Source organism: Sciurus vulgaris (assembly GCF_902686455.1).
Source record: "Sciurus vulgaris genome assembly, chromosome: 2".
In the NCBI taxonomy this organism is placed as follows: Eukaryota; Metazoa; Chordata; class Mammalia; order Rodentia; family Sciuridae; genus Sciurus; species Sciurus vulgaris.
In genome coordinates, this window is record NC_136462.1 from 28,513,847 (window position 1) to 28,537,599 (window position 23,753).

The 23,753-nt window shown below is 37.9% G+C and overlaps 1 protein-coding gene across 21 annotated transcripts in view; it reads right to left on the reverse strand.

Moving 5' to 3' along the window:
- The window catches only part of TTLL5 (tubulin tyrosine ligase like 5), a 270,061-nt gene that overhangs the window by 175,938 nt on the left and 70,370 nt on the right, over nt 1–23,753 (reverse strand). For 16 of the 21 annotated variants that reach the window (XR_013762165.1, XM_079129213.1, XM_079129214.1 and 13 more), the window contains 6 exons: nt 19,177–19,258; nt 17,654–17,715; nt 16,497–16,591; nt 14,210–14,251; nt 8,079–8,192; nt 7,459–7,550 (listed from right to left, as the gene is read on the reverse strand). Coding sequence is in view for 20 of the 21 variants with exons in the window: in XM_079129213.1 (XP_078985339.1) it covers nt 7,459–7,550; nt 8,079–8,192; nt 14,210–14,251; nt 16,497–16,591; nt 17,654–17,715; nt 19,177–19,258 (487 nt within the window). In the remaining variant the exon portion in view is untranslated. Of the gene's footprint in view, nt 1–7,453; nt 7,551–8,078; nt 8,193–14,209; nt 14,252–16,496; nt 16,592–17,653; nt 17,716–19,176; nt 19,259–23,753 lie in introns of those variants that run through there. The other 5 variants (XM_079129230.1, XM_079129228.1, XM_079129227.1 and 2 more) reach the window with 2 other exon arrangements.

Consider the following 23,753-nt stretch of genomic DNA (forward strand, 5'->3'; position numbering starts at 1 on the left):
GAAGGAGAGAGAAAACTCAAATCACTAAAATTTGTGATGAAAAAAGAAATATCAAGACAGACACCACTGAAATACATAAAATAATGAGAAGCTACTTTGAAAATCTATACACCAATAAAATAGAAAATATCGAAGACATCGACAAATTTCTAGAGATATATGCTCCTCCCAAACTGAAACAGGAGGACACACACAATTTAAACAGATCAATTTCAAGCAATGAAATAGAAGAAGCCATCAAAAGCCTACCAACCAAGAAAAGCCCAGGACCAGATGGATTCTCAGTAAAGTTCTACAAGACCTTCAAAGAAAGACTCATTGTAAAACTGCTCAAAGTATTCCAGGAAATAGAAAAAGAGGGAACCCTTCCAAACTCATTCTATGAAGCTAGTATCACTCTGATACCAAAAGCACACAAAGACATATCAAGGAAAGAAAATTTTAGACTGATATCACTGATGAATACAGACACAAAAATGCTGAACAAAATTCTGGCAAATTGCACACAAAAACATATTAAGAAGATAGCGCACCACAATCAAGTGTGGTTCATCCCAGGGATGCAAGGTTGGTTCAACATCCAGAAATCAATAAATGTAATTCATCACATCAATAGACTTAAGGTTAAGAATCATGATTATTTCAATAGACGCAAAGAGAGCATTTGACAAAATACAACACCCCTTCATGCTCAAAACACTAGAAAAAAACAGGGATAGTAGGAACATACCTCAACATTGTAAAGGCTATTTACGCCAAGCCCATGGCCAACATCATTCTTAATGGAGAAAAACTGAAAGCAATCCCTTTAAAAACTGGAACAAGACAGGGATGCCCTCTTTCACCACTTTTATTCAATATTGTCCTTGAAATACTAGCCAGAGCAATTTGAGAGACCAAAGAAATTAAAGGGATATGAACAGGAAAAGAAGAACTCAAGCTGTCACCATTTGCCAATAGCACAATTCTATATTTAGAGGATCCAAAAAACTCCACCAGAAATCTTCTACATCTAAAAAATGAATTCAGCAAAATAGCAGGATATAAAATCAACAGGCATAAATCTAAAGCATTTTTATTCATAAGCAATGAAATATCTGAGAGGGAAATAAGGAAAACAACTCCGTTCACAATAGCCTCAAAAAAAAAAAAAAAAAAAAAATACGTGGGAATCAATCTAACCAAAGAGGTGAAAGATCTCTATGATGAAAACTACAGGACACTAAAGAAAGAAATTGAAGAAGACTTTAGAAGATGAAAAGATTTTCCATGTACTTGGATACGCAGAATTAATATTATCAAAATGGCCATACTTCCAAAAGTGCTATACAGATTTAATGCAATTCCAATTAAAATTCCAATGACATTTCTCGTAGAAATAGAGCAAGCAATCATGAAATTCATCTGGAAGAACAAAAGACCCAGAGTAGAAGATACTCTACTACTCTAGGAGTAGAAGATACTCTACTATTTGTTGAAGAGATAGCCTCTTCAACAAATGGTGCTGGCAAAACTGGAAATCCATATGCAGTAAAATGAAATTAAACCCCTATCTCTCACCCTGTACAAAACTCAACTCAAAATGGATCAAGGATCTAGGAATTAGACCTGAGACCCTTCACCAACTAGAAGAAAAAGTAAGCCTGAATCTTATCACATTGACTTAGGACCAGACTTCCTTAACAAGACCCTCATAGTGTAAGAAATAAAAGCAAGAATCAATAAATGGAATAGATTAATAAACTAAAAATCTTTTTCTCAACAAAGGAAACAATCAATGTGAAAAGAGAGCCTACAAAGTGAGAGAAAATCTCTTCCACACACACTTAAGACAGAGCACTAATCTTCAAAGTTTATAAAGAACTTAAAAAACTTTACACCAAAAATACAAAGAACCCAATCAATAAATGGGCTAAGGAACTGGGCAGACACTTCACAGAAGAAGATATATAGGTAATCAACAAATATATGAAAAAGTGCTCATTATCTCTATAATTAGAGAAATGCAAATTAAAACCACACTAAGATTTCATCTAACTCCAATTAAAACAGTTATTATCAAAAATACAAGCAATAATAAATGTTGGCAAGGATGTGGGGAAAAGGCACGCTTGTACATTGCTGGTGGAGTTGCAAATTGGTGCAGCCACTCTGGAAAGCAGTATGGAGATTCCTCAGAAAGCTTGGAATGGACCCACAATTTGACCCAGCTATCCCACTCCTCAGTTTATACCCAAAAGACTTAAAATCAGCATACTACAGTGATGCAGACACATCAATGTTCATAGCAGCTCAATTCACAATAACTAGATTGTGGACCCAACCGAGACACCCTTCATATGATGAATGGATAAAGAAACTGTGGTATATATAGTATATATACACAATGGAATATTACTCAGCCATAAAGAAGAATAAAATCATGGCATTTGCTGGTAAATGGATAAAGTTGGAAAACAACATGTTATGAAATAGGCAAGCCCAAAACCCCAAAGGCCGAATGTATTCTCTGATAAAAGGATGACAATACATAATGAGGGGTGGGAAGAGAAGAATGAAGGAACTTTGGATGGTGTAGAGGAAAATGGGGTGGGAGAGGGTGGGGGAAGGAAAGATAGTAGAATGAGACAGACATCATTACCTCATGTATATATATGATTACAAGAATGGTGTGAATCTACATTGTGTACAACCATAGAAATGAAAATTCATACCCCATTTGTGTACAATGAATCAAAATGCAGTCTGTAAAAATAAAAAAATTAAAAATTAAAAAGAAGACTTAAATGGAGAACTCAAATTATGAAACTACTTGGAAAAAAACAGGCGAGTCAGGCCTGCTGGCACATTCCTGTAATCCTAGCAACTCAAGAGCTGAGGCAAGAGGATCACAAGTTCAAGGCCAGCCTCAGCAATTTAGTGAGATCCTAAGCAACTTAGTGAGATCCTGTCTCAAAATAATAAAAAGGGCTGGGGATGTGGCTCAGTGGTTAAGCATCCCTAGGTTCAATTCTCATTACCAAAAAAAAAAAAAAAAGAAAAAGAAAAAAGAAAACAGAGGGGAATCCACGTGTGTTGGCACATGCCTGTAAACCCAGCTACTCAGAAGGCTCAGGCAGAAGGATCAAAAGTTTGAGGCCAGTTTGGGCAAATTAGCATGATCCTGTTCCAAATTTAAAAAATTAAAACGGGTAGGCATATAGCTCAATAGTAGAGCACTTTCTTAACATGCACAAGGCCGGGCCCTGGTTCAATCCCCAACACCACCAAAAAGAGAGAGAGAGAGAGAGAGAGAGAGAGAGAGAGAGAGAGAGAGAGAGAGAGAGAGAGAGAGAGAGAGAGAGGGAGGGAGAGGGAGAGAGAGAGAGGGAGGGAGAGGGAGAGGGAGAGGGAGAGGGAGATGGAGATGGAGAGGGAGAGGGAGAGGGAGAGGGAGAGGGAGAGGGAGAGGGAGAGGGAGAGGGAGAGGGAGAGAGGGAGAGGGAGAGGGAGAGGGAAAGAGAGAGAGAGAGAGGGAGAGAGGGAGAGGAAGAGAGAGGGAGGGAGAAGGAGAGGGAGAGGGAGAGGGAGAGGGAGAGGGAGAGGGAGAGGGAGAGGGAGAGAGAGAGAGAGAGGAGAGAGAGAGAGAAAGGAAAGGAAAAGAAAAATAGGAGACAAACTCCATGAGCTTGTTCTGCACAATGATTTTTTTCCAGATAAGATTACAAAATCATAGGCAACAAAACAAAAATAGACCCATGGAATCACATCAAACTAAAATGTTTCTGCACAGCAAAGGACATAATCAATAGAATGGGAACAACAAACAGAATGGGTGAGAGTATCGGGAAACTACTTCTGAGGAGGGATTAATATTCAATATATAAGAACCTCAAACAATTCAATAGCAAGAAAACAAATAACCCTATTAAAAATGGGCAAGAAGACCTAAATAGACAATTCTCAAAAGAAGACATAGGTATACAAAAAATTCTCAACATCACTAATCATCATAGAAATGTAAATCAGAACCACAATATCTAAATGGGATGGATTCAAACTAAAAAGCTTCTTCTTGGCAAAGGAAACAATCAAGAATGTGAAGAGAGAGCCTACAGAATGGGAGAAAATCTTTACCACCTGCACCTCAGATAGAGCATTAATCTCCAGGATATAAAATGAACTCAAAATACTCAAACACCAAAATACAAATAACCTGATCAATAAATGGGCTAAGGAACTAAATAGACACTTCACAGAAGAAGAAATAGAACTGATCAACAAATATGAAAATATGCTCATCTCTAGCAATTAGAGAAATGCAAATCAAAACTATTCTAAGATTCATCTCACTCCAGTCAGAATGGCAATTATCAAGAATATAAGCAAAAATAAATGTTGGTGAGGTGTGGGGATAAGGGTACACTCATACATTGTTAGTGGGACTGCAGATTGGTGTAACCACTCTGGAAAACAGTATGGAGATTCCTCAGAAAACCTGGCATGGACCCACCACTTGACCCAGTTATCCCACTCTTCAGCTTATAACCAGAAGACTTAAAATCAGCATACTACAGTGACACAGTCACATCAATGTTTACAGCAGCTCAATTCACAATAGTTATGCTATGGAACCAACTCAGATGCCCTTCAACAGAAAAACAGATAACGAAAATGTGTTATATATACACAATGGAGTATTACTCAGTCTTAAAGAAGAATGAAATTATGGCATTTGCAGGTAAATGAATGGAGCTGGAGAACATCATGCTAAGTGAAATAAGCCAAACCCAAAAAACCAAAGGCCAAATAGTCTCTCTGATATGCAGATGCTAATTCACAATAAGGGGGGGTGCAATGGAAGAATAGAGGTACTTTGGATTGGGCAGAGGGGAGTGAAGAGAGGGAGGGGGAATGAGCATAGGAAGGACAGTAGAATGAATGGGACATATCACCCTATATGCATATATGACTTCACAACTGGTATAATTCCACATTATGTACAACCAGAAGAATGAGAAGTTATATTCCATTTATGTATGATAAGTCAAAATGCATTCTATTATCATGGTAACTAATTAGAACAAATTAAAAAAAAAAAAAAAAACACAGTATCAACTCATTCCTATTAAATGGCTCTTACCAAAAAGACAAAAGATAGGTTAGCTCAGTGGTACAGCAAATGCTTATCATGCATGAGTTCGATCCCCAGCACCAAAGACTAAAACAAAAGACAAAAATTAACAATTGCTGGCAAAAATGTGGAGAAAAAGGAACCTTATATACTGTTGCTGGATATGTACATTAGTAAAAGAATTATGGAAAACAGTATGAGGGTTCTCCAAAAAACTCAACATAGATGTGTTTTCACCATAAAAATGATAACTATGTGTAGTAGCACATGCGTTAATGAACTAGACTTAACCATTCAACAATGTATATATACTTCAAAATATGTTGTACCTGACAATTAAACACAACTTTATCTGTCATTAAAAAAATTTTTAAGGTAAAATAATGAAAAAATATTTCAGGCAAACACTAGTCATAAGATAGTTGGAGTAAAGGATATAAACAGCAGACAAGCAGACTTCAGAGTAAAGAACAATAATCAGGGATAAGGAGGAACATTTAAGAACAATGAAGAAGTCAATTTATCAAGAAGATATAACAAACCTAATGTATATTTACCTAATCAGAGTTTTCAAACACATGAAAAAACTGACAGAATCAAAAGGAAATTGAAAGCTTCACCAATTATAGTTGAAGATTTCAACATTATTCTCTCAATAGCTGATGAAACCAGAACAGATAGAGAAGATATGAACAACACTGCCAGTCTCCACATGGTGATGGAACACTCCATCCAACAACAGACTATACTTTCTTTTCAGTGTAATATTACATTTATCAAGATGAATGGTATGTGGGCCATAAGACAAATCTCAGTAAATTTGAAAAGATTTAAATAACATGAAATCTGTTCTCAATAGAAGTAAACTGGAAATAAATAACACAAAGATCTCTGGGAAAACCCCAAATATTTGAAAACTAAATAGTATACTTCTAAATAACCTGTGGGCCATAAAGAAAATCAACAGAGAAATTAGAAAGTATTTTAAATAGAATGAAAAAAAAAAACCTCAAAACAATGAAAATGCATGGCATGTCACTAAAGAAGAAATCAAAAGGAAATTTATGCCCTAAACATTTAGTTCAAAACATATTATAGACCTGAAATAAAAAGCTGAAATTGCAAAACTCCAGAAGAAAATGTAAGAGAAAAAAGCTTTGCAAAGCTGAGAATAGCAGATTTCTTTGACAGGAAATACAAAGAGCTTTAGTCTTAATAAAAGGCACTGTATCTTATTTAATTAAAAAGTTAGCTTCAACTTGGAGAAAATATGTATTTTTCCATGTTTATATGGAAAGACTTGTCCCAGAAGTAGCCAAGTCCTTTTTAACATAATAACAAAAAATAAAAATGACAATAGCATCTGAATAGATGTTTCATATCATTAGACCTCAGAGGAAAGAAAATCAAAACCACAGAGATACACTCACCTGCCTAAAGTTTAAAAAGTCTGGCAATACTAAGTATTGACAAGGATGGGGACCAACCCAAGCTTTCCTAAGTCACTGATAAATGTAAAAGGATAGTGCAGCTCCTCATATAACCCATCAACCCCACCCCTAGGTATTTACTAGGGCAATGAGATCCTAAGAGCACACGGGGAATTGTACGTGAATGTTCACAGCATCTTTCTTCATAATAGCTGAACACTGGATACAACCCATGGGCTCACAATAGGTGAATGGATAAACTGACTACGGTATATTCACACAATCCAAGAGTACAAAGTAAGAAGAATGACTTATTTCTTCAGACAACACAAATCTCAAAAACACTACACCAAATAAAAGAATCAAGACACAAAAGAGTTCCTATGATATGACGATAGTGAGAAAGCAGATCAGATGTCTGAGGCCCAGGGTCATGGGGCAGATGATATACAATGGGTACAAAGATACTGATGGAGATACAGGAATACCATATATCTTGACTGTGGTGGAGAGAGCAAATCTATGTTCCTATTTGTCAAAAATATAATCATAATGTACACTTAAAATGGATACATTTCACTGCATGTAAACTAGATCTCAGTGATGATTAAAAATAAACAATCTACTGCTTAGGCACATACATAGATGATAAAACAAAAGTTAGAATCAAGATCATTAGAAATACAAAATTTAGGACTAGGTCTAACCCTGGGTTGGGGAACTAGTGAAGAGAGAGTCTTGGGATTAAAAAAGGAGGGGTGGTGGGGAGAAATACACACAGGTGGATCACTGTGGATAACCCAGTCCTTATATTTTAAACAAACAGAAGGCACTACAGGGGAGGAATGAAAACTGCTTCACAATGAATCTAACTCTACAACTGAAGTACGGATTAAAAAAAGGTAGTCACCTCACCCATATATTTCCCATGTCTCGGATGTAGGAAATATGCGAATAAATCCACCTCTCCGATCATTTTCTTCCTTTACCCTCCGTAAAACTTTGATCTAGATGGAGGAAGAGAAAATAAAACAAGCACCTGGGGTTTTTTTGTTTGTTTGTTTTGTGTTGTCTTGTTTGTTTGTTTTTTTTTGGTACCAGGGTTTGAATCCAGGGAAACTTAACCACTGAGCCACATCCCCAGCCCTTTTCATTGTTTATTTTGAGACAGGGTCTCATTAAGTTGCTCAGGGCCTCACTAAGTTGCTGAGGGTGGCCTCAAACTTGTGATCCTCCTGCCTCAGCCCCCAGAGTTGCTGGAATTACAGGCGTGGGTTACCACATCTGGCTCTAAGTACCTATTTTGAAAACTGAAATCCACATGGTTATTGGACAAAGGAAGAGAGTTATGATCCAAGAAAATGACGAAAGCATGTAGGGAGAAATTAACTGCATTTAAAGTGTTTTCTGAGCAGCCTCTCCCATCTTGAATCTTTCTTTTCAATTTAAGAGCTTATTGTGGATATGATGAATCACTCACTAATTTCCAGTGACCCTGTGTTAACCACAAAGGACTGAACCGGAGTGATCCTTACCTCCTCCATTGATAGGCCAAGCACAGAACCACACAACTTCCCTGGCAGCTTCTCCCGGGCTGAGCCCACAAGGTTTTTCATTTCTGCATCACTGGCAGAGAGTGGACGGGAACGCTAACGAGAAGAAAATAAAAGCAAATTAAAAAACAAAAAACAAAAAACAACTTCTCATTATCTGTCCTCATCTCCCTCTATTCATTTACTCAACATCATTATCTTTCCTAACGTGTATAAGCTCAAATCTATATAGCCCAGTTTCTGTAATTAATCACTTGGCCTGAAACCTAGGGAAACAGAGTTTCCTAAAAAAAACTAGTAAATTTAAAGGCCAGAAGAGAAAAAGAGAACAGTAGAAAAACATTATGGGTAAGAGAAAAAAAGACCCAGGTAAAAGAAATGATGTCCATGAGTTTTGTAAGCTAGTATTTACTCCTAATCCTGGTCTTAAAATATATCCAATATGTCAAGGATATGGAAAAAGATTTGAAAATAGTCTGACAGAAAAGAAAGGAAAATGTGTATTTACTCCAGTTAGGAATTATATTCTTCTTAGCACTGGGGAAGGAGAGCTCAGGGAATGGGACACAGGACACAAAACCAAGGAACAGTCCATCAAGCCACAGATGGACAAGCTGGGCGTGGCAGGTTTTAGAACATCGGAGGGCACACTGAGACGGGTCTCGTCAGCGACACAGAGGAGACGTGATGGAAGCGCTGTGGCTGCCGGACTTCAGGAGAGCTGGACGAAGGCTCTGGCACTTCAAGGAGGGATCATCACAGAGCCATGTCCATGCCAGCAAACAATCTGTACCATCTCAGCTTCTGCATGAGGATCAGGGAGGTCATCTGGGTATGAAAGTTCTAAGTAATTCTGATGCTGTGCAGGCAGAGGAACAGAAAGGCAGCAAGGGAAGTCAGACGGTTTGAAGCATGACCATAACTCTATATCCAAACAGATGAAGTGGCGGATAAAGTAAGAGAAATAAATCTGCCGAGCAGAAAAAATAAGAACGAACTCAGGGACTATGGATGCAAACTGCCTTTCTAGATTCCCAAAAGAAACTTCAACCAGGGAGAAGCAGCCCATTGTACACAGCCATGATTATGTCCATGTTTAGACTACCTATGGATGTTTGTGTCTCCAAATCCACATGGCAAGTCCTCTGGGGCCCTGGGGAGGTAACGCGAGTTAGACGAGTCCTGAGGGTGGAGCCTGGTCTAACAGAGGGGCCTGCTCACCAGAGAGGAGGCCCCGTGAGCACACAAAAAGAGCTACCTACAAGCCAAAGTCAGAATAAATATGGGTTTTGTTAGGACCTTGACTTTGTACTTTCCATTCTCCAGAATTGTGAGAAATAAATTTTTGTTGTTTAAAACACGCAATCTATAGTATATTGTTATGCCAGCCCCAACACACCAATATACCCAGGTACACACAAAAACATGAATGGTTTGGACACAGGGAGAGAAAGACATACTGATTTCAAAGCTAGCGAGGGAATTATAAAAACTAGATTTTTTAATAGAGAACTCTACAGGAGATACCCATGTAAAGAAAAACCTTGAAATCAACAAAGTCACATGATGGCAGGGACTTTTACCTGTCTAGCACTTACTATGGTATCTCCAACACCTAGAGCAGTATTTGGCATGGACTAGATCAACAAATATTTGCAGAACAAATAAATGAATGAATGTGCTGACAAACAAATTAATCATATTTAGAATTAAAACTTGCAGAAAGCTTTGGGAAATACTTTAATTCCGTTCAGTCACTAGGAATACATAAAATAGTATGTATAGGAATGAGAAGGTAAAATGGGGAAAGTTTAAAGATTTAAGAAGGGAACCAAGATAAGTAATATAATCATGTTTTCGAAAATCCTTAAAGTATGACGCTTATTTAGTGCATTATTTTGAAAAGTCAAAATATTAAATGAGAGGCTTGAGAACTCCTTGTGTGATCACACCCTACTTACTGTTATCAAAAAATACTTTATTTTTTTTATCAAAAAATACTTATCTAGGCCAGGCACGGTGGCACACTCCTGTATCCCAGCAGCTCAGGAGGCTGAGGCAGGAGGATCTCGAGTTCAAAGCCAGCCTCAGCAAAAGCGAGGTGCTAAGCAACTCAGTGAGGCTCTGTCTCATGATAAAATATAAAACCGGTCTGGGGATGTGGCTCAGTGGTTGAGTGACCCTGGGTTCAATCCCAGTACCAGAAAAGCAAAACAAAAACTTATCTAGTTCACATGGGACAGGATGGCTCTGATCGTAAACCACATGAAGTCACTGGTAGTGAATCCTCCAAAGTCAAGTAGCCATACTTGATGCTTTAAGGGTATTTTAAGTCATCTCAAATTATGTAAGGCGAGAGCATTCATTCAAATGATATAATAAAATAAAGACCTTAAACAGTTTAGGATAAAAAGAACTCTATTTAAAAGTGTTAATAGGTTAACACCTATAGTAAAATGTTAATAAAAATATTTTAGAAAATAGTTATTACACGAGAATAGTTTTAAGGAATCCATGTTTGTAATTATAAGAAGAAAGGTCGTATCACAATTAAGTAATATCTAATAAGCACCTCCAGTTTGGAGAGTTTTAAAAATGATATTTAATATTCCTGGCTTCCACAAATTACAATAACATTATTGTAACTTTCTTCTAAAATACTAACTTAAAGCCATCTTATAAACCATGAATTAGCATTCCAAAACTCTTACACTTCTTCAACCACTTTCAAAGAGATGTCTCCCCCTCCCATGTCTTCACTCCCAGCCACTCCTCTGTTAGTCCACAACTCTAGCCAGCCACTGGGCACTCGCAGGCAGACCATATGGGGCGGGGCAGGACACAGGGCTTCAGGACTGAGTATCTGACCAGGGTATTTGGGAGGTGTGAGAAACAAAGAGCTACCACCCGAGTCAGAGACAGATGAGAATGAGAAAAGGGGAGAAGAAAGAAAAGGAAAGAAAGGAGATGTTCATGAGTGTCAAGGAGACACAGTTGGAGACAAAAAGCAAAAGGAATCAGACTGATTTGAAAGGTTTTCACGACTATCAGAAAAAAGGACAAAACAACACAAATGTAAGCCATTCTGTGGTTTCAACTCTGGGGACCTCAGAGATAACAAATCACATGTTCCAATGGGTTGACAGACTGCAGTAAGGCAATGAGCCCCCTCTGAACCATTGCCACTGCTTAGATGACACATGATTTAGACTACCAGGTGCCCAGATAAATTTTAAACTGCTAAATTACTACTGAGGTAAAAATTCTGCCTTGCAACATGCATCAAAGATGTTAAATTATCCTAAGCAAAACTTATGACTCACAAATCTACCCAGAGAAGAAATGTTTATGTATCTAACCATTATTGCTAAGGAAGAATTGACTGAGTTAACTTATTGAGACAAGGAACCCTGTGTCCCCACTCACACCAGTAAGAAACAGATGTTGATTCAGAAAACGTATTCTCATCCTAAAGAAAGCTGGCAAGTATTAATAATAAGAACCTAACAAAGTATAGAATATGAAGAAAGGTGAGCTCTCCTAAAAGATATCATAATTGAGGGGCAGAAAATAATCTGTTTGACAGAATTTAAATGTAAAGAATAAAAAATTCCAACAGTTTCACTGAGTTTGGAATTCATCATTAAAATCAAAGGAATAAGAAATAAGCTTCATTAATATGTGATACAATTTGACATCAAGAACATGAAAAGGGGGCTGGGGAGATAGCTCGGTTGGTAGAGTGCTTGCCTTGCAAGCCCAAAGCCCTGGGTTCGATCCCCAGCACCAAAAAAAAAAAAAAAAAAAAAAAAAAAAAAAAGAACATGTAAAGGTAAACTCAAGTTTAAAAAGAAAAATGAAGGATACTATCAAATGAAAAAAATAAACAAAAAGAATGACTTATTAATAAATCTGGGTAGATATGGACCAAAAAATGGTTTCTAAGAGAAGGTTTAAATGTAATGATAACCAGAAATGGTGGAGGTAACTAAGTAAGTAAGCAAGCAGGCTTGTGTTACAATAAAAGAGGTAGGAAATGTATGGGACTTTGGAATAAATGTAAGTCAGCAGGCCTGAGAGACATGCATCTTATCCTTAAGGGAACTGGCTTTAAAAACAAAAAAACTTAACAAAACCACTAGCCATTACGTCTGAAAACTCATGAAGAACTGAGGAGGTACCAGAGGGTTAGAAAAAAAAAAAAAATGATGTACCAATCTTCAAAAATGTAATAAGTATGCTCCTGGTGATTACCACCTGGCAAGTCTAGCAAGAACGCCTAGTAAAATAATGGAACAAATGTTAAAAGAAAAAAAATCCATAAACATTTGGAATTTAATAGTCTCATGAATAGTACTATGGAGACTGCTTTATTTATTTTAAAACATGCTTTCAAAGTTTGGCTTTTCGGGCAAAATTACAAAAATGGAGATTACAGAAGATACTTTTGATGTCTTTGGATTTTAGAGAAGTGTCTGAAAAAATTTCGTAAAATGTTTATTCTAAATTATATTTCCAGTCAAGGGTTAGAGCCATGATATAATGAACACAATAGATTGACAAAACTGAAAACAGTTTAAAAAAACAACTCAAAGGGGATAGCAACAGCAGTAAATGAAACTAAGAAGTAATTTTCAGAATGGATACTCATGAAGCATTATTGAGAACCTCCATTACTATCTGGAAGAAAAAAAAGGAATGAACAAATAAATAACACTTGTAGATGACAGCAAATGTGTAAAATGTGATTAGGGATTGATGAATATCAAAATAACACTAGATATTAACAATGGAAAAAAGGAAATCAAAATAGGACTCAGAAGTGTGACAAGGACTATGTCTTCTGAGTATGCCTGGAGTGAGCAGCACTGTCCTAAGCATCCGACATGTTTAATCCTTACTCTCTCACCATACTTCCATGTGTGTACCATGCTCCTGTTTGGTGATGTGGGAACTGAGCTGCGAGTTAAAGGAGGGTGCCGAGGTCCATCAGCAAGCTACAGCAGAGATCAAATATGAATCCAGGTCTACCCGATTCTAAAGTCCAAGCTCTTTGTATACTACCATGCAATACAATTTCTGATGAGTGGAAAATCTGACATAGAATTTCAAGGAAAAAGAAAAATGTAGATGGAGATAATAAATCAGAAGGAAAAGGCAGGCAAGGGGCAAAAGTACTAAGACTTCATGATGAAAACGTGACAGTCTACATGGTCAAGAGCAGAGATTTCTTTTTTTCTTTTTCTCTTTCTTATTTAGTTCTGATGAACTCCTATAAGATTGAGTGCTTCATTAGTGACAAAATAGGACACTGCAAAGAACAAGAGTCAAAGAATAACATGTTTGATGGTGATTGAGCAAAGGTTCTGTGGCATGTAAACAGTGTTTAAAGACACAAGAGAGAAGCCTGGCTCTCCAGCCTGGCATCAACAGAAAGAGGACTTGAAGTTCTAGCCTACTGCTTTAAAAAGATGTCAAAAAAACAAACAAAAAAATCTGCTCAGAAGAAAGTGACAGCTAATCTGAAATACGACTTACAAGAACAGTAAGAGAGCAAATGCTGACCATTCAGACAGAAAGATGTTTGCCTTTGTTTTAAAGGTAGCATCTGAGACACTAATCATGGCAGGTTTCTAAGATTCAACTGCAAATCACTACATACATGAAATGTCATCTATCAAGAAACTCAAATACAGAACAACGTCCAATGTGAGAACACTGTTAATATTAAGATGCTAACAAGTATATTTCATTAAGACATCTGAATCAAAGAAAGTTCATTTGTGAACTGAAATATTTCCTTTCTAGAATATTTTGGTCAAAGCAATATATATACCTCTATGCCTTGTTCATTATTTAAATTCAGCTGCCTCTACCACAGCAAAATCCCTATCAGGAAGAGGACCCATACGTTCCTGCATCTTCTACTCTAACGTTCTATAACCAAGAGTACTTATGTGCTTGTCTTTCTGTTTATTCTATCTGGTATGACTAAACTATGCAAAAAAAGCAGATGCATAAAATATGTACCATGAAAGATTAAAGCTGAAAGATTTTCCATCTGCAAATGGAAATTAAATTTGAATGAAGTCTCCAAATGATCCAGAACTTACCTGTTTGGTATATGATGACTGAAACTGTGCAGATACTGGGCGCTATAAAAGACAGAAAAATGGAATAAAGGCTTATCTTCTCCTAACATGCCTACATTTTCCATCTTCTACATCTATGATATAAAAAAGGAAAAAAAACAATCTCCAAGCACAGAACAGAGGCAAGAGGTCTACATTATGTGGATAGAGAATTTATATTTTTCACACTTTTTCCTACACAATTTGCATTCCATCTTCAACTTCTCACCACTAAGGGCACAATCCTGCCAGGCACTAAAGATCATCATCACCTGACCATTGGTTTCAAACAGTACATGTAACTAGGCTCTAGTTCTTTGAGCACCTGTATGTAAGTGTCCTATGGGCTACTTATGGATGACATAATGCCATTACCTACCAGTGAGCAAAACAAACATTAAGTAGATTGCCTACCACGTGCGAAGAATTGCCAATAAAAAAAAATGACAGACAAGCCAAGAGAGGGATTCACTCATCCAAGCTTGCTATACAGCTTTCCCTAGAAGTGAAACTTGGCAGAAACTATGTTAAAACTGCACTGAAACATTCACAGTTCTTTCTATATCATTTTTGTGGCTCTTGCCAAAGCTGCTGCAGGAAATAACCTGCAAAGGAATGTGATTGCTCAAATTAAGTTTTCCCAGTACACCTAAATTAATTCTCTACTTTTTCTTATTAAAATTTAAAGAAAACCCTTTGATCTGCGATGATGCACTGATCAAGTACAACTCTGTTGTCTGGTTTTATTTGTAATCCAAGATAATACCTCTTAAAATACAGTACACCCTGTTCCACATCACAATAATACTTAAGAAGTCATTCCAGAGCAGGGGTCACAGATAGACAGCTGATAGACTGTATCTAGCTCAAAGACTGTTATGTTTGGCCTGCAAACCTGGTTTTTTTTGTTTTTTTTTTTTTTTTCTTTTTAATGAACTAGTTGCTGATATTTAAAAGCAAGATTTCTGATTTCTCTTGACCACAGGACGATCTCAGCCCCCTTGGCCCACACTGATGCGTGGCAGTGATCAGTTACAGCACATTTGTTAAACAGACGCCCCTTTTCCATTAGGCCTGTGCTTTCCTACTAGCCCCTGTCACATCACTCTAGCTGTGTTACACCTACCCTACATACGCACAGCATCACCTGCCTGTAGACAGATGAGTCTGAAAACCCTGTTCCAATGGAAAGTTCTGTATTGAATAATAGTATGTGAGCTTGGCAAACATAAACAGCATCACTCTAAATAAGACCAGCAAGCAGAAGGCAGGAGAGAAGGAAGAGGAATGGAAGAAAGAGGGATGAAAAAGGAAAGGAGTGGAGGGCTGAAGTAAGGGTGGGAGAAGGATCAAAAGGACAGGAGGAAAAAGAAAGAGAAGAGTGAAGGAGGAACACAGAAAAGAGCCAACACCTAGTAAAGGAGAACTGAACAATTTAAAAGCCACAAACTAACAAATACAAAACCATACAATGCAGAATAAGTAAGTGATATTGCTATGAAAAGTGAAGGTCACGGGAAGAGAGGAATGGATTTAATAAGACAATACCTCCAAAACTTCTGGGTAGGCAAGGTGATTAAACCCGATGGACAGAGGGGAAAGATGGAACTTTTAAATGAGAAGAAAAATTAAAAGCAAAGAAAACAGAAGTGAGGAAACAGAGAGGGACTCATGAGATGATGGAACGAGCAGACAGAAGGATTAGCCGATTGGTTTGTAGAACAAAATCTCAGCACACAAAGACTAGAGCAAAGTTTGATCAAATGTTGTTTTTGACAAGCCTACGTTTCTCTGGGCATTTATTTCATTTAGCCTCAATCAATAACTCATGATCATTCAGGGTCCTTTGAAGAGAATTTCAGGTAGAGAAGATGCTATTTCAAGGGAGCATCTTTGAAATTAGTCTGAAGATCAGAGAGAACGCAGTAATGACGAAGAATTAGTAGGCTCCCTCTCTGTACTGTTTATGAGTATGCCCATTTGGGAGGCGGGAGGTACTTTTTGAAAAGAGAAAGAAAGGCAAAAGGAAAGGCATGAGAAAAAGAAGCCAAGAGAAAAGACAAAACAAAAGCAGGGAGTAAACTGGTTGGAAAGCACTGAAAGCATAAGCTTTTGGCCACAGCTGAACATGACTGTCCCTGTCTAGACTGATCCCCAATTCTCCTCCCCTAAGCGACCTCACCTCCATGGTGCTTCAGCTCCCTCATTTACATCTGCTGCCACTTCCCTGTAATCCTCCCCTGGACTCCCTGCTGCTGAATTTGCTTACCTGAGATTTCTGGAAAGGGTTTCGCCTAGAAGACTCGAAGGTGGGATAAATTGGCCGAGTAGATGCCCGCTGGGCAGGATCTTGGCACACAAATCCTAAATGGGGAATGGGCGACGTTAAAACCTGCCATTTTTTAAGATATTAGCAGATCTGGCTGCAACTTGAGATGCACAAACTCAGTTTCACGGTCATAACTATCACAGAGATCCATCCTCAAGATGAGTATGCTAGTTGGGTAGCTGAAATGTGATTATGATTGAAAAAGAGATGTAGGTTCTTGATGAATCCTGAATAAATGTGTACATGGCCATTTTTTAAAACACAGTTATTAATAAAAGCAAGTTATTTCAAAGTGCTTCCAGGAATCTGACTAGAAAATGATGTTGTTTTTACTGGGAATCCAAAAGCAAGAGAGAGATGTTGTGCTGCTATATGATCTACTTCTGGAATTGCCAAAGGTGGCCCACTGGCTACTCCCAAAATGGGCTTTGTACATTATCAATCACTTAAGAAATTGGACTTGAGCTAATTTAACTGACTTCCTAAAAAGAAGTGGATTCCCATCCAAGAAGAATAGAGTAGCTAAGTTTTATAGCCTTTGCTGGTACATCAAGTACTAGTTCATCTTGAATATGTTTTATTATGTCTTTTTAGAGAATTTTAAAAAACAACAATAAATCCACATCATATCCACCTGACTGCCCATCTCCATTTCAAAGTTTTGGCTTATCTACTTAAAATGAGATTTCTTCTTTGGGCTGCTTTGGTTATAACTACTATAGCAAGGATCATGTTGAGACCAGGAGAGACTGTCCAGCAGAAATACAGCCAGTCTCCTTTGTAACCGGCTCCATCAGTGGGTTTCACTTTCTCAGTCCAGAGAAAAATAGACTTTCTGCAGATCTTTGCTTAATTCTCTGCCTCAGCTCATAATTCCTATGCCCCAGGTCTCAGCCTTAGTTGTGGTTCAGCCTCAGGACAGGATGGAGCCAGGGGGAGTAGAAACATATAAACACTTCCCTGAAAATATAATTTTTTAGTACAAAACATTCAGCATGGCTTAGGAACTGCCAGTTGGCAATACCTATGGAGCCTGACAAAATGGATGCTCTAGTTCATTTTTATGTGAGACTGCTTCAAAAAACACTACTACTCACCTACAACAGTGAACATATCTGAAATCATACTGGCTTTAATTTTTAGGTCCAGAGGTGCATCACTAACAAAATAGAGAAAGAAAAGAACAATCGATAATTTTATAGGTTAACAGAATAGCTGCTTTCTAATGGGCCCCAATATAACAAAGTTTCCAAATGTTGATGAGAAACAACACATAAAGCACATTAAATCCATGGAAAAAGAAAAGAACATCTGGGCAAAAGTACTAGAAATAAAAGCCTGGTGTAGAACTCACCCTCTGTAAGGCAGGCCGAGCACCAACGCATTGATTTTCTAACATGTAATCTTTTTATTCCAGAAGGTCTTATGCAATTCAGATTTTGCACAAGTCAAGAACATTGCTTCATTATCACTGTGGGTTTTAAAGGCTTAGACTTTTAGTGTGCTCTTTTACGAGTGTGCATATTATCCAAATTTTGTTTTACTGCTGCAATAGTTGAATCACATTCACATATAAGACAGGAAACTTTGGCCACCTTCATAGTTTCCTGTAAGTCTTCATTTTCTGTTCTAAATCAATCTTCTTAGGCTTGCAGGCTTGCAAATAATGCAGAAAGACACAAGCAAGCCATACCAGAGCTCACCAAATGATGCAGCAGGAACCCACACAGAAACAAGAGCAACATGATTAGGAAGCAAAAGGCCAGCTTTGGTGTTCCTCCATGCTGTACCTGCTGCAACACCCTGGGGATCTCTACCAGTGTCTAAAGTGCTTTACTGGGCAATCTGCAGAAGGCTGACTCAACCAAAGTGCACATCACATCTGCAGCATCTGTAACATCTAACTCTACACCTTACTACTGAGGTGAAGCCAGACTCCCACTCCACTGGCATTCCGCCAAACTTTCTCATCCTTAAAAACTCAACAGCTGGGTGGTCTTTGGCATAAATCTGTAGGGTTTTCTATTTAGTTAAGTGTATAGCTAATAGAAATTCTGGGTGCAGAGGTAAGAAGAATCTTCTCTGGTACTGAAAAATATGTTTCTTTCCTTCTTCTAAACAAGAGTTGGCATTTAAAAAAAAAAAAACTTAAAGGATTTTTTGAAGTTGTTAGACTTTAATTTTGGATGGATACCAGGACATGGAAGGGGCAAAAGAACCAGGTATTACATACACAGTCAGAGGTCCAGACCTGAGACTGCATAAACCTTTGGTAATAGAATACAATACCATATGTATTTCTTTTATCCTTAACAGAATACCTACGAAGTTTAAAAAAAAAAAAAAACCCTCAGGTAAAAACAAATGCAGAAATCATACTCCAGAAGTCCAATAAACAGTAAGTATATACTGCAAACTGACTTGGAAAACAGGGATCCCTGGTTGCCATATGGACTTTGAAAACATGCCAAAAAATCATTTAAAAATTTAAGCCATCTCTATCTGATAATAAGGGGGAAAGTCTTCCAGTGTTAAGTGAAATGACCCAACCCTCCCCCTAGAAAAGTGTTTTAGTGTCACTTGCAGGTTTGTCCTTTCATAGTTGATGGAAATGACTTACCAGGCCAAAGAAGGAGAGAGATTCACTTCCAACAACCATGGCTTCAGAGTAGAATCTATGAGCACATCAAAGCCATATAGTTCTAGGAATACAACACAACACACAACATCATTTAGCACATTAAAATTGCATAAAGATCTGAAGGGGAGATTGCTCACTGTCAGGCATCTATCATCCGCCATTTGCCTGCCTCTCGCCTGTCCATCGCCTGCTTTACCCCTATCCATCACCCAATGCTCGAGGTTCACCTCCCGATCGTCCAACAGCTGCCAACGGACTGACCGCAGACTGCCAGTGGAGAACCAGCTGCCTGCTGCTGCCTGGAAGTTCACTGTCACAGTACCTGCAGGTTTGATTACACGTGGCTGCCGCCATTTTGAGACAACAGCCAGGCCCTGTAGGACCCCTGGCCGGACTGACTGAGTCCTGTCTCCAGGATCCCTCAGCCCGACCCATCACTCCCTGCCTCTGGGGCCCTCACATCGACTGACTGCTCCCTGCCGCCAGGACCCCCAGACCAACTGACAGCGCCCTATCACCGGGAACCCAGACCGAATGATTGCACCTGACCTCCTGGATCCCACAACCACACCAAACACACCCGACCTCCAGGACCACTGCCAGACCAACTGCATCCTGTCTCCAGGACCACCAGCTGTCCACGTCCACCCCTGAGCTGCAGCTCCCCATTTGCCAACATATTTGGAAGCCAGAACAGCCATCTTGGATAATCCTGGAAGCTGTAGCTCTGACATTCGGGTGAGGCAAATCCCATCCTGAGACGCCTGCTGGAGGCTTGAAGCTCACTGTCAGGTACCTCTCATACATCAGGCTACTGAACACTGGGAGGTTTCATTAGTATATGACTGTTATACAGTAGATTTTCTTTTTTCTCCTTTTTAAAAAAAATTTAAGTTTTTATTTCTTTACGTTTCTTGCTTTCTTTTCCTTCTGTTTACCTATTCCCTCAGAGTTGCTTTCTCCCTCATTTACATGCTAACATCTGATTTCTTTTGATTACACTCTCACCCTTTCTATTTTCTAGAACTTCTAAATATTCTTTTATTATCCCATTAACAGCCATATTTTCTTCATCCCTCTGCATCCTCTTTGTCCTCCATCAGAAACTGCAGACATTATTGTAAACCTGTTTGTTTTACCGAAGATAACATTTGACCTCATTTTGTTTATTATGGCAATTTTGTTATTGTCCCCATAGGGGCTATTTGGTCTAGGATTGAATAGTGTCTGATTTCGGCACTGCTAATATTGATCTCCCCTTAAAGAAAGGGTTTTGGAAACCTATAGGGCCACTATAAGCCTATAGGGGGAAATTCGCAATACCCCAGATCTGCAGCGCTACATGAACAACATGAAAAAACAAGGGAAGAAAATGATAAAAACAAATCTAGATTCTATAGTAATAGAATCCAATGACAGTATGTTAGAAGAAATGTCAGAAAAGGACTTCAGATTATACATGATTAAGATGATTTGCGAAGCAAAGGATGAGATAAGAGAGCAAATGCAGGCAATGAATGATAATACCAATAAGCTGAAAGAGTACCTGGAGGAAGCAAAAGATCATTTCAGCAAAGAGATAGAGATTCTCAAAAAAAAAAACCAAATGGAAATCCTTGAAATGAAGGAGACAATAACCAAATAAAAAACTCAATGGAAAGCATCACCAACAGACTAGACCACTTGGAAGACAGAACCTCAGACAATGAAGACAAAATATTTAATCTCGAAAATAAAGTCACCCAAATAGAGAAGATGGTAAGAAATCATGAACAGAATCTCCAAGAACTATGGGACATCATGAAAAGACCAAATTTAAGAATTATTGGGATTGAGGAAGGCACAGAGATACAAACCAAAGGAATGAACAACCTATTCAATGAAATAATATCAGAAAATTTCCCAAACCTGAAGAATGAAATGGAAAATCAAATACAAGAGGCTTACAGAACACCAAATGCACAGAATCACAACAGATCCACACCAAGGCACATTATAATGAAAATGCCTAACATTCAAAATAAAGATAGGATTTTGAAGGCCGCGAGAGAAAAGCATCAGATTACATATAGGGGGAGACCAATATGGAATCCAGCAGACTTCTCAACCCAGACTCTAAAAGCTAGAAGGGCCTGGATCAACATATTTCAAGCTCTGAAAGAACATGGTTGCCAACCAAGAATCCTATACCCAGCAAAACTAACCTTCAGATTTGAAGATGAAATAAAATCCTTCCATGATAAACAAAAGTTAAAAGAAATTACAAATAGAAAGCCTGCACTACAGAATGTTCTCAACAAAATATTCCATGAGGAGGAAATGAAAAACAACAATGGAGGTCAGCGAAGGGAGGAACTACCTTAAAGAAAAACCACTCAAAGGAGAAACCAAGCCAACTTAAAAACCAAAAATAAGTCAAATGACTGGGAATACAAATCATTTTTCAATAATAACCCTGAACATTAATGGCCTAAACTCATCAATCAAAAGACATACACTGGTAGAATGGATTAAAAAGAAAGACCCAACAATATGCTGCCTGCAAGAGACTCATCTCATAGAAAAGGACATCCACAGACTAAAGGTGAAAGGATGGGTAAAAACCTACCACGCACATGGACTCAGTAAAAAAGCGGGGGTTTCCATCCTTATATCAGATAAAGTGGACTTCAAGCCAAAGTTAGTCAGAAGGGATAAAGAAGGACATTTCATACTGCTTAAGGGAACCATAAATCAGGAAGACATAACGATAGTAAATATTTATGCCCCAAACAATGGTGCATCCCTGTACATCAAACAAATCCTTCTCAATTTCAAGAATCACATAGACCACAACACAATAATTCTGGGCGACTTTAACGCACCGCTGTCACCACTACATAGATCTTCCAAACAAAATCCAACCAAAGAAACCATAGAACTCAATAACACAATCAATAACCTAGACTTAATAGACATACATAGAATATTCCATCCATCAACGAGCGGATTCACTTTCTTCTCAGCAGCACATGGAACCTTCTCGAAAATAGACCATATGTTATGCCACAAAGCAGCCCTTAGGAAATGAAAAAAAATAGAGATACTGCCTTGTGTTCTATCAGATCGTAATGGACTCAGAGTAGAAATCAATGACAAAGTAAAAAAAGGAAATTACTCCAACATTTGGAGACTAAATAATATGCTATTGAATGAAACATGGATAACAAAAAACTCAGGGAGGAGATTAAAAAATTCTTAGAGGTCAACGAGAATGATGATACAACATATCAAAATCTCCGGGACACTATGAAAGCGGTACTAAGAGGAAAATTCATTGCATGGAGTGCTTTCCAGAAAAGAATGAAAAGTCAACAATTAAATGACCTAACATTACAGCTCAAAGCCCTAGAAAAAGAAGAACAGAATAACAGCAAAAGTAGTAGAAGACAGGAAATAATTAAAATCAGAGCTGAAATCAATGAAATTGAAACAAAAGAAACTATTCAAAAAATAGAAATAACAAAAAGCTGGTTCTTTGAGAAAGTAAACAAAATAGATAAACCCTTAGCCACACTAACAAAGAGAAGGAGAGAGAAGACTCAAATTACTAAAATACATGATGCTAAAGGAAATATCACGACAGACACCACTGAGATACAGAACACAATGAGAAGCTACTTTGAAAATCTGTATTCCAACAAAATAGAAATTACTGAAGACATTGACAAATTTCTAAAGACATAAGCTCCTTCCAGGAGGACATACACGATTTAAACAGATCAATATCAAGCAATGAAATAGAAGAAGCCATTAAAAATCTACCATCCAAGAAAAGCCCAGGACCAGATGGATTCTCAGCCGAGTTCTACAAGACCTTCAAAGAAGAACTCATTCCAATACTTCTCAAAGTATTCCAGGAAATAGAAAAGGAGGGTACCCTACCAAACTCATTCTATGAAGCTAATATCACCCTCATACCCAAACCAGGAAAAGACACATCAAGGAAAGAAAATTTTAGACCAATATCCTTGATGAATATAGATGCAAAGATCCTTAACAAAATATTGGCAAACCGTATCCAAAAACATATTAAGAAAATTGTGTACCACGATCAAGTGGGGTTCATTCCTGGAATGCAAGGATGGTTCAACATTCGTAAATCAATAAACGTAATCCATCATATCAATAGACTTAAGGATAAGAATCATATGGTTATTTCAATTGACGCAGAAAAAGCATTTGACAAAATACAACACCACTTCATGCTCAAAACACTAGAAAAAATAGGGGTAGTAGGAACATACCTGAACATTGTAAAGGCTATTTATGCTAAGCCCATGGCCAACATCATTCTTAATGAAGAAAACCTGAAACCATTCCCTTTAAAAATGGGAACAAGACAGGGATGTCCTCTTTCACCACTTCTATTCAACATTGTCCTCGAAACTCTAGCCAGAGCAATTAGGCAGACTAAAGAAATTAAAGGGATACAAATAGGAATAGAGGAACTTAAGCTGTCAATATTTGCTGATGACATGATTCTATATTTAGAGGATCCAAAAACCTCCTCCAGA